General features: G+C 40.6%; 1 protein-coding gene across 9 annotated transcripts in view; it reads left to right on the forward strand.

Annotated features, from left to right (window-relative positions):
• GPHN (gephyrin) overlaps positions 1–12647 on the forward strand; it is a 588066-nt gene that overhangs the window by 506462 nt on the left and 68957 nt on the right. For all 9 annotated transcript variants that reach the window (XM_084630610.1, XM_084630611.1, XM_084630613.1 and 6 more), the window contains 2 exons: positions 5627–5682; positions 9690–9809. In XM_084630610.1, the coding sequence (XP_084486736.1) occupies positions 5627–5682; positions 9690–9809 (176 nt within the window). The remainder of the gene's footprint in view (positions 1–5626; positions 5683–9689; positions 9810–12647) is intronic.

A 12647-nucleotide genomic window follows, 5' to 3' on the forward strand; every position in this document is an offset into this window, starting at 1 on the left:
TTTTGGCTCAACTTTGTGAGTTATTTTCACCCTTTGCTATTTGAGAGTTTGGAGGTTAAGGGACCTAGTTGGACTTTTTTTTCAAGTGAAATTAATCTTTCCTTCAAAGATTAGTAAATTGGGTAGGCTTCCGTCTGCAGATTTGTAGACTGGTTTCAGAATGTGAACTCAATAAAACATTACAAATGTAGCCAACCATACAGAGTAGCCATTCTTCCTGAAAGCAATTCTTCTCAGAGTGGTAAGGGAATCTAGATGTCTCTTTCTAGAGGACTGTTTGGGGTATTGAAATGAAACAAAGATTACTGTATAAGGTCATCATTGATTGGTCTTCACTACCAGGAATATTTTGAAACTGAACAGATTTAAAACGGATAAAAGGACATATTTTCAATGCAATGTATAATTAAACTATGCAGCTCACTTCCACAGGAAACTCTGGAAGTAAACAGCTCAAAAAGTTTTCCCTAAAGATTAGATATTTATACAGATAAGAATCGTGTCTAACTATACTAGCTAACATGAACAATTACAAAGATTATAAATTTTTATGCTCCAGAGCGTGAACTACCCATTGGGGTCCAGTGAAATTTCCTTTTATGGTATATAGTACTGTAGAATTTGATGCATTATGGTTTCTTTGCATTTTTTCTGAAATATCAAGCATTGACTGCTTGTCAAAGATGGATTTCCAGACTACTGTATATAGACAGTCTGTTTCAATGTGGCAATCTCTATGTGCCTATGAACCCTGTGTTGTTGAGGAGATAATGAAGAAATGCACTTCAGCAGCACAGTGTGTTTCACATCAACCAAGGCTACTCACTCAGTTTGAATAAAAGTTAAATCCACTTTTGAAGTGCATGGCATCTTGATTCAAGCTAACTTGAAATCATTTACTAGCATATTGGCAGCAAAGTAATGAAATGCACCTCATGGTTCTCAGTTCATCAATAAACCCTTGTGCAGAGCCAGATTTACACCTTATGAGCCCCGCACTCCCCATGTGGCCCTGCCTGGAGCCCCCTCCTGCGTTCCCATGTGGCCCTGTCTCTCTCTCTCTCACACACACACACACAAACACACACACACACACACAGCCCTGTGTGGCCCACTCTGTTTCCTAACCTGGCTTGAAGAAGGCTGCTGTGACTTTTTACTTGAGGAAAAAATGCACCCACCACCCACCTGCTAGCTGTTTGTTGCCACCCGCCAGACCAGTCAGCCTCAGCCAGCTCAGGCAGTTCTGGTGCCACAGTGGCCTCTGGTGGGCAAAAGGCAGAACTGCCGAACATTTTCTTCAAGGGAAAAAAAATTCTGCCTCCCTTGGACAAGAATTCTGCGCATGCTGCAAATGTCACCTAAGGGGAGGGGGCATGATGTGAGCCAAGTGGTGTGTGGGGCATCTCAGCAGGGAGCAGGACAAATCAGGAAGCTCCCTCCCCCTCAAGAACTCCTGAGCAGTGTGGCCAGCAGCAGCAGGGCAGCAAAATAGCCCAACTTGCAGCAGCTAAAAAACCCTGCCAACTGACAGCTAAAAATAGCCCAATTGGGCTAGAAAATCACATATTTGGCAACTAGTACCAGTGCCTCTAGACATGCCTGCTGTGCTTAATTGGAAATCCGGCCCTACCCTAGTGCACTTTTGAGCTCATCCATTACTTGACTTCTGAATAGCAATTGGTGGCACATGGAAAACTCTGAAACATAATTTATTTAGAAACAGATCTACTTATATCATATATTGTCGGCCTTTCTTTCCCCATCTCATGTTTCCCTGCTAGCAACATTGGCATGAAAACAAGATTTTTATTTCTTAGTAGTTCATCTGCTCCTGTTATCTTTTCCTCAGCTCATCTTATGTTATAACCCTTCATTAGATACGTCATAATCAGTCCGTCCCAAAGCAACCACTTGTGGTATTAGGTAGGTAATGAGCAATAGAAGCAGATGAACAACTATGAAACAAATTGCCTGTTTTCCTGGAGAACAAGATAATATATATACAGAAGATCTGAGAGGTAGGCAAAGTTATTTATTTAACAGCTGAGTACTGCTCTTTAAGGAAAGGAGTCAGTTAACGAAAAACATGGTTTGATTTTGAGATTACATTTTTAATATGATTTTATTTGGTTAAGAAAATAGCCAACACAACTCATTTAAAATTAAATGAAGTTTTTACTGTGCAGTGTTGTTATGTAATGCAGGCCCAAGAGGTTTGTCTGAAATAGCAGATACAACTAGACTTGTGAAATTAACTCACCACTGCAACAGACTATAGATTTGGCAAAAAGCACTTCCAACACTCCTTATTGGGGTCAATAGGTATTTACAGTAGTAATAATAATACTTAGTACTTTCCATCTAAGGATCTCAAAAACTCATCTAAGGATCTCAAAAAAAAAAATATTTGCCAGCCTCAAATATTCAAAAATCATGAGATTTTTTAAAAAACTATAAATCTGAGATTCTTTTTATTTGCTTCCTGATTTCTGAGTCTTAGGATGCACTTATTTCACATTTTCAAGCTTTTCTAACATCAGGAGGGCTAGAAACTTACTTTTTTTCTTTAATGAGAGCTGAGATTTTCATGTAATCTCTTGATTCCAATAGCTTTTAAGGGTTAAAGCAAATTTCTTAACCCAATAGGATTTTAAGACGAATACTAAACATTGTGAGACTCGTGATAGACTCTCGTGAGTTGGTGGCATTGTGAAAGACTTGATTCTGCGGCCCTTACTTGTGATGAGTAGTACTTTACTCCATGTGAAATTTCAGTGAAATCAGTGAGGCTACTTGTGAAGTAAGGTACTACTCAGTGAGAGAGAGAGAGACATTGACCACAGTTGAGTAAACATCACAACACCTTGGGGACATAGGTATGGTAAATACTTCCATTTTCCAGATGGGGTTTCTGAGAGTAAGAGAGATTAAGTCATTGAGAGCTCAAATTAGAACCCAAGGACTCGATTTTGTTCCAATTAACATCAATGATAAAATTCTGATTTCAGTGGGAGCAGGATTTCTAGTCTAGTCTAGATAGGTTCTTATGCTGCCCCCATCACTGTCGTTTCGGAGCCCCTTCCAGTAGTGCATTTAGTGACATGACTAACATCTGTCACAGTGGTTTGTTCTCTCTCTTATCCTCTCCCTAGGAGGAGAATTTTTGCATGCAGCGTACTGTTTTGTTTTGGTAAGTTTTCTGTTTGGGCTAGGTTTTTTGATTTGTTTTGAATAGAGAAGGCAGGTGCAACCAGGTTGTCTACATCAAGACACCCCTTTGTGGCCCATCAAGGTACACCTCAATCAGCTGTGTTTCCCTGACAGTTGGGTGTCACACTTCATGGATCCAGTGCCTTGATGTCTTAGCCCTCTGGCCATGGCACACTTGAGTCACACCCCTTCCAGGGCAATAGAGTCCAGAATAAAAGGAAAACAACTCAAACGCAAGGTCGTCCAAGGATTTGTCGGCAAGACCCTGCCCTTCTACTCAGGGCTTGTCTCCATGTGGCCAGTCTCTTTTATCTGTCTTCCTGGGTCCAGTCATCCCATCCTCTGGGAGTCTCATCCAGGCAGCGAACTGTCTCAGGATCTTGTCTAGAACCAGGCTTCCTCATCAAGGAAGACTCACAGTGCTGCTCTCTGTTCTTCCTGGTCTGTTCCCTAACTAAGCTGAGCCTCTTCCTTTAGGACCCCTCTCGATTCCCGAGAACTGCTGCAAGAGTAGTGGGGCTGGGCCAGTCGTGTCCACAGGCTCTTATTAACCCCCTCCCTGACAGTGTAGGGCCTATCTGCCCCATTGCAGCAGGTCAAAGAAATGCCCCTGGCACTTGGAGCGGAAGGTGGTAAGGTTTGTGACGATTCTTAGATCGTGTGGGAGTTCACTCCACAAGTTTCAGATCAGTCCCCAAGAAAATTCTATCTCCTGCACAGATAAACTTTACCCTAATGGTAGAAAGCTTCATTGTGCCTGAGGAGTGGTGTTATTGACCCTGGTCTTCACATCAGAGCTTTAGGCAATTTTCTAGCTATGTTGGGCCCAAGCCCCAAAGCACTGAGTGCCTTGAAAATAAGGAGAAATAAACCTTGAACGTGACTTGATATTCTGTGAGAAGCCAGCGTTGAGGGTGGATGATTAGATCCCAAGTCTCCTGACTTCCAATCCTGTACTCTTCCCCTAGGACGACATTGCCTCTAGATATAGAGGAGTCACTTTTGGGTGTAGCATGATCAAATGGTTAGAGCAGGTAACTAAGTGTCAGCACTCCTAGATTCTATTCCTGACTCCAGCTATGAGACCTTGAGGAAGTCACTTACTCTTCCTGTACCTCACATTCTTCTTCTGTAAAATATTGATAACACCTACCTCAGAAGGTTGTTGGGAGGTTTAATTAATTAACATTTGTTAAGCACTTAGAGATCCTCAAATGAAAGGTGCTATAAAAGCATAAATACAGTTCTTACAGGCAGAACACATAGCGACACCTATACACCTCCTAACACTTAATACTTCCCAGGATTTCAGTTGCTTCAAACTTCAGCTGTTTACACTGATAATTTCTGTGTTTGGTCTCTGCCTCAGAATTATATATTCAGTTTCAGCAAAAACAGTTTAAGTGTTTCTGAGAATAAGAGTAGGGAAAATATGGTCGTTATTCTCAATTGTTTCTTCGAACCTTTCTAGTGCCTCCAAAGCAGAAACTCAGCATTTGTCAGCAGAATTATCTTTGCTGTCCCCTTGAAAATCTGTCCAGATAAGGACAAATGAGCAGCCCTGGGAAATTGCCATTTGGACATACACAGTAAAACTGCAGCACTCATAAACCTTTGCCCACCTGCTCTCCCCCATCAAAATTCCCTTTTGTCTAAATGAAGGTGCACTGGGCTGGGACTGAGGAAATGATGAGTTCAGATATCACCTCTGACACTGACAGCTAGGAACAGAACCCGAGTCTCTAACATGGCATGTACAAGTCACATCTACGTAGCCCACTGTCTTTCAGAGCAAATGCGTCAGATGTACATGCTTGTCTATATTGTCTGTAACCACTGCACTAATAATTAAATCACATTCCTCCCAGAGGTAGGAAGGGAACCCAGAAATCTTGATATCCAAAATTCTGCTGTTGTCTTCCAAACAGTTATGTAACATACTGGCAAAATATATACATATCACGGCCCCCTGTCTGGTGGCAGTTTCACAGAGAGGATAACCAACTCTTGCTGTTACCTCTGCCTCATGAAGTTGAGGCTTTTATCTTAAGAATATTATGTACAACTGGAAATCTTTGATATTAAGATAATATCCAATGGTTTCCTTTTACGTTCTCCCAGACTTCTGCATAGCCTTGGAAGAACTTGGAACAATGAGTCTATCTGAGCAATTCTGTGGTAGAAATATTATTATATAACCTGTGATTAGCAAATTCATAAATACATCTTAAAATAGACCTAAAAGTTCAAAATGTTTTGCAAAATATTCATATCCTCTCATACAGCTTCTAAAGAAGCAACTCTAAACTAAATCTTGGATTATTCTAAGATTCTCCCATTCTTGGTTTCTAATTTTCCCATTTGCAATGGTTCAATATTTTTATCATCTTCTTTCTTCTGTATTGTCTTACAGCTGCTGATGGCCCTGGGGATCGATTCATCATTGGGGAATCCCAAGCTGGTGAGCAGGTGAATGCAATTTCTTTTCTCCTCTTCTTTTTCTCTTTTTATTTAAGTTGTTTTTCTTCTCTTGTAAAACTAAGGATCTGATTTCTTTTTTTTTCTTTTAAACGTATGCCTTGTATTTGTGCTCTGGAATCCTCACAAGTGCTCCAAAGATTGTATTTGTTATTGAAGTTGACACTAAATAATTACGAAGTTGTGTACACTGTCTAGCCTGTAGCCATACAACTTGGGACATGATCTCAAATGCTAAGTAGTGTAAGATCAGGTCAGTACTTGCATAAGAGACTTAGACGGAAACCCCAGAAGACCTTAAGGGGTAGTGTTGGTGATTTAGTAGGTGGTGGTCTTATGTATGAATAAGCAATAATCCAGTGCCTTAGGATGGTGTTAGGAGATGCTGTGCTGTTGATGGTGTAATTTTACAGAAAAGATAGAAAACCAAAGTCCTAACCACTTGTCCTTAAGAAATTTTCAAAGGGACCTCTAACCAGCATCTATTTGTACATGCACAACCAAGAAAGCTTATGCTCAAATAAATTGGTTAGTCGCTAAGGTGCCACAAGTACTCCTTTTCTTTTTGCGAATACGGACTAACACGGCTGTTACTCTGAAACCAAGAAATGAAAATTGTCTAAGAAATCTTAAAATATGCAGAATTACATGTAAGTGATTTTCCCTTCTTCTGACTGCCTGAAGTAGATGGCTCTTTACTAGGGCAGTCAAGCGATTAAAAAAATGTATCGTGATTAATCGTGCTGTTAAACAATAATAGAATACCATTTATTTAAATATTTTTGGATGTTTTCTACTTTTTCAAATATATTGATTTCAATTACAACACAGAATACAAAGTGTACAGTGCTCACTTTATATTATTTTTATTACAAATATTTGCACTGTAAGAAACAAAAGAAATAGTATTTTTCAATTCACCTCATACAAGTACTGTAGTGCAATCTCTTTATCATGAAAGTTGAACTTACAAATGTAGAATTATGTACAAAAAAACTGCATTCAAAGATAAAACAATGTAAAACTTTAGAACCTACAAGTCCAATCAGTCCTACTTCTTGTTCAGCCAATTGCTCAGACAAACAAGTTTGTTTACATTTGCAGGAGATAATGCTGCCCACATCTTGTTTATAATGTCACCTGAAAGTGAGAACAGGCATTTGCATGGCACTATGGTGGCCAGCGTTGCAAGAGATTTACATGGCAGATGCGATAAGGATTCATATGTCCCTTCATGCTTCAACCACCATTCCAGAGGAAATGCATCCATGCTGATGACAGGTTCTGCTCAATAATGATCCAAAGCAGTGCAGACTGACGCATGTTCATTTTCATCATCTGAGTCAGATGCCACTTGCAAAAGGTTGATTTTCTTTTTTAGTAGTTTGGGTTCTGTAGTTTCTGCATTGGAGTGTTGCTCTTTTAAGACTTCTGAAAGCATGCTCCACACCTCATCCCTCTCAGATTTTGGAAGGCACTTCAGATTCTTAAATCATTGGTCGAGTGCTGTAGCTATCTTTAGAAATTTCACATTGGTATCTTCTTTGCATTTTGTTAAATTTGCAGTGAAAGTGTTCTTAAAATGAACAACATGTGCTGGGTCATCATCCGAGACTGCTATAACATGAAATATATGGCAGAATGCAGATAAAACAGAACAGGAGACATACAATTCTTCTCCAAGGAGTTCAGTCACAAATTTGATTAACACATTTTTTTAACAAGCGTCATCAGCATGGAAACATGTCCTCTGGAATGATGGCTGAAGCATGAAGACACATGAATCAGCAGTGTCTCCCGTAAATGTAAACAAACTTGTTTGTCTGAGCGATTGGCTGAACAAGATGTAGGACTGATTGGACTTGTAGGGTCTAAAGTTTTACACTGTTTTATTTTGGAATGCAACTTTGTATGACTCTCAACAACTGGTTCACCTCAGGAGACAATGGTTTTCTGCATATGGGATTCGCGTGGCTGGGGGTTAGAATTTCCCAGCCTGGGGACATGGCAAAATAGAGTCAGAGATGGTATTAAAGAGGGGTGCTATCCCCTGGCTGGAAGGAAAGAGAAGACAGGAAGGACTCTACACATAGCCTAAAATGCTGACCAGACTTCAGGGCTTTTCTGCACTTACAGCGCTTGAGCTATGGCGCTTAGTGAAGACACTACCTACCTGACGGGAGAGCTTCTCCCATCGGTGTAGGTACTCCACCTCTCTGAGAGACAGTAGCTGTGTCAATGGGCAAAGCCTTCCGTTCAAAACAGTGCTGTCTACACTGGGGATTAGGTTGGTATGGGGATGTGGATTTTCCAGGCCCCTGAGCAACATAGTTATACTGACATAAGTTCCTAGTGTAGACCAAGCCTCAGACTCACATGAGGGTGGGGAGTGAAATCAGACTAATGGGGTGCTTCTGTCACGGTGCCTCAGTGGGGCCCAGCTGAGACTATTAACCAGATTCAGGACAAACTGCTGAGAAATAGATCAGACTCACCCCAAACTGGTGGTTATTCTATCATTAGATATACCACCAAGCCAGTAACAAAAGTAAACTTCTGTCTCCCCACATTGGTTAACAAGAAATCAAAAATGCAATCTCCTTAGGCATTCCAGCCCTTATCTGACCCCCCAAACACTGGACTCAATGATGAGTGGTTACTGAAACCAATTTCAACACATATAGGATCCTTCTAATCTCAAGAGACCAGCCATTTAGCCAGGTCAATATATAACTCAGCTCTTACCCAATAATCACACTGCTGCCAATCCTTTAGTAACTAAAATCTAAAGGTTTATTAATAAAAGAAAATAAGAGGAGAGTTAAAATGGTTAATAGATCATATACCTACAATAACTGCAATGTCCTTATATCAGGTTTATAGCAGTGATATTATAGACTTCTGATTTGTAAAGTCTCTCTGGTAACTTCCAAAAGATTGGAAGGTCCTCACTCCATAGTTCAGTATGTTCCTTTCAGTTGTAAATCCACAGTCCAGAGAATCAGGGCAGGAAAGAGGCAAAATGTGTTTTTCTTTATTTATTCTTTTCTCAAATGATTAGGGTCAAATGATAATTTTACTATGGATTTTGGAAAATGTATATTATAAAAAATGTCTTAGTGACAAATTAAAAAAACACACTTTTGTTTCACATCGTTTATTTTTTCATGTTGCTACTGGTTATTTTTTCTGTAATACATAATGCATGCTTCTTATGAAGTTAGATTGTTTCTGCTAGGACTTTGTTCTGTACCATGGTTTTGTGTGATTACTATAGAGCAACTTCAAATTTACAAATTTTAGGCCTCAGCAAATAGATCTGCACGAGAGCAGATGCCCCATGCAAACCTCAATGTTTGGAGTTGATCTACCTCACAGTAATGGAGAAACCTGCTCAGAAGTGAAGCACGGGACATGTTTTTTCAGGAAGAGTTTTTCCTAACCAGCTTTGTTAGTTCTTTCATTTTCAAAAATGCATTTTAGTGCTAGTAAAAGTCTGCAGCCCTGGAGACCACAGTCCTCTATTCAAAGACCATATACCACAGTGGCTCTTTGCCTGTGTGCTTCATCCCCAACTCAGAATGACCACCTCTTTTTGTGACAGGGGAGTTAATTCTCCTGATCTAATCATTCTTTGGCTTCTTTACCAAAGGGCACCAATATATTACCCATTGTGATAGTTTCAGTCATTTTCCCAGAAGATAGGTGTCCACATCACAAAAAATAACTACCAGTTTATTTCATACTGCCATCAGATAATAACGGCTCTCAATTACTAATGAGCTGAGTCAGATTTGAACCTGTTTTATTCTTTAATTACCTAAGGGATTTACCCATATTAATTCCACTAACTCATATCAAGAAAAAAATAAGCCATGCTATGAAAAGGATTTATTACTCTCCAGTTTATTTCTGCAGTGTTCAAATGTTTTCAGGTTTTCCCATTCCCTTGTTAAAAGTAAATTAGTTGTCATCATTTGCTTGTTTATTTTTTTCAGCCAACTCAGACTGTGATGCCTGGTCAGGTAATGCGGGTTACAACAGGTGCTCCAATCCCTTGTGGTGCTGATGCTGTGGTGCAAGTAGAAGACACAGAACTCATCAGGGAATCAGATGATGTGAGTCATAATTAAAAACTCATTATGCTAGTAATTCTGTGTGCAGTAGCATGGTACCAGGGATTGCAAAGATTCATTGTGCAATCCAGTAGCCTCCAAGGGGACATTGTGTCCTAGCGTCCATGCCATTCGTTTTTGGGTTTTTTTGCCCTGTTTATTAAGATTAGAGTACCAAATCCAGAAGGAGTCAAATACACTATACCTGACTCCTCTTCCTGGAATCTCATAAATCTCTCAATATTCCTGCTTCATGTAGTATCCTAGTCCATGCAGTCCTGTTGAAGGCTTATTTAGTCTCTTCTAGTATCTTGATTTGGGTTTTGAGATGCTGCAAACTCTTTATGCACTGAGAACTTGAGAATCTATATTAGTTGCATGCCCACTGGAAGCCTCTATCACTTATTGCATTGATATACGTTTCTATTAGCGGCAGGTAATAACAGGTTTGGTACTGAGAGCCTGCCTCAGTATTCTTTGCACAAGGAAGATAATACTGATCCAAATATCCCACCTGTTAGCACATCCTCAGAGGAGATGTAACATGTTCATCAGAAGGAAATCTCAGGTTAGCATCTCTCAGTTAGAATCTGCATCATCTGCCCAAATTGTGCTACCTAGTAATCAGGCTCTGCTAGATCCTGCAAAAGTAAACTAGCATACTCCAGCAACAGTACTGCCCACTTGTAAAAGGGCTGATAAATACTATGTTCCATCTAAAGTTTAGGAGTTTCTGGTTTCTCATCCCCCTCCCAACTCCCTGGTTGTTGAAGCTTTAAATGAACGTGGAAGGCAACACCACCACTAAATCAACACCATACGTCAAAGATCAGAAGCATCTCAGTTTGTTTGGTCACAAATCATATTCGTTTGCAATTCTGCAGTTTAGAATCATAAACTATCAGACACTTGATGGCAAAATATAATCACACCAACTACTCAAAGTTCAATTTATTTATTGAGCATTTACCACCAGAACAGATAGACCAATTTCAACCAATCATTACAGAGGGTCATCTTCTTGCCAGAACATCCCTGCAGGCCTCTTTGGATGCCACTGACATAGCTGCTTTCTCTGTTTCTACAGTGGTAGTCATGAGAAGGGCCTCCTGGCTTCAGCACTCAGGATTTCTGAGGAAGGTCCGGAACACAGTAAAGGACCTTGCCTTTGACAGCTTAATTTACACAACTGTGCATAAAAGGAAATTTAGTAAATCCCAGACAGTGCAGAGATCTCATCTTGTTCAATTCTCCAGCTTCCAGAGACCTTATGAACCCCAATGAAAGAGGCAGAGGTTCCAGAAAAAGAGGCCGTCTGCTGCAAAGGCATTGACCTCACAACCCTCCTCATCAAAAAAACCATTTTGATGGGGTGGTCAAGGTTCTGATTTACCTTCCCCTTACTAACTGCAATGGTTCAGATGCCTTCCTTGCTTCAGGGATGACCTTTCTCACTTCCGACAAGCTTGGAAGCATATCACTATATACAGGTGAGTTTTGGAGATCATATCAGCAGGGTACTCCACTTTACTTTCCTTCCTATACCCCTTCTCTCTCCCTCTTCAAGGACCCCTCTTGTGAGCATCTTCTAGAACAGGAAATAGACTTCCTTCTGAACTTAGGTGCTATAGAAACAGTCCCTGTAAAAGATAGAGGGAAGTGGTTTTATTCCAGGTACTTTCTGGTTCCAAAAAAGAATGGCGGGTGGAGACCCATTCTAGATCTAAGGCTTCTCAAGAGGTTCGTGAAGATAATAGAAATTCAAAATAACACTTACAGCAATAATACCATCATTGGACCTAGGAGATTGGTTCTTGGCCCTCAACCTACAAGATGCATATTTCTATATAGTGATTCACCTTTCCCACAGAAGGTTCCTATTCCACTCTAGCTCAAGACCACTTTCAATAAAGTGCTTCCATTCAGCCTCCCTTCTGCTCCCAGAGTGGTTTTGAAGGTTCTGTCAGTCGGAGCAGCTTATGTTTGCAGAAAAAGGAATCCTATTATTCGCATATTTTGATGATTGAATGCTAAAGAAGTGCTTCTGCAGCAAGATCTCAGTCGCAATTAGCACTATTTCTCAGCCTGGGACAGCAGTTAAATATTCAGAAGTTCACCTTGACCCTGGTGCAAAGATTGGAATTCATAACTCGATGTGGTAGCAGCCGAAGACTACCTCCCAATTCGCAGGTTTACAACCATAGCAAATTTAGTCACTATAGTTCAAATCAGTCCCTAGACATCAGTCAAAAAAATGGATCCGGTTGTTGGGGCATATGGCAGCTTGTACTTTTGTGATAAGCCAGTGAGGTTGCACATGTGTTGCCTCCACCGTTGGCTCAGAACTGTTTATTCACCAAGCAAACACAGCTTGAAGAAACTACTCTCAGTGCCTATAGTTGTGAAGAAGTCCCTCAACTGGTGGAAAGACCCTCACAATGCTTTCATAAGAGCCCCCTTTGCTCAGCTGTCTCCAGTGGTCATAACAACAACAGATGCATTCCTGTTCTTCTTTGAGTGCTTGTTCATATCAATTCCAATTAGGTGTGTGTGCACCACGTGCACAGTTCTCCGGAAGGTTTTACTCCTAGCAGCATCCATCGGGTCGGCTCTAGAGCCCCCTGGAGTCGCGTCTTCATGGCACCGTATATGAGGCCCTTCTTACCACCAGTGACAGTCATTGGAGCATTTCGTCTCTCGTGTTCAACAAGCAATTCTCTAGCGTACTATGTCTGTAAATAGCTAAAGACCATTTTTAAAAAATTGTTTGTAATTAGTTAGATATTTGGAATCGGGGTACTGGGGTGTGTTTTCCCTCCCCCGTTTCCCTCTCCCTCTCCT

The sequence above is a fragment of the Lepidochelys olivacea genome, assembly GCF_965140295.1.
Source record: "Lepidochelys olivacea isolate rLepOli2 genome assembly, chromosome: 6".
NCBI lineage: Eukaryota > Metazoa > Chordata > Testudines > Cheloniidae > Lepidochelys > Lepidochelys olivacea.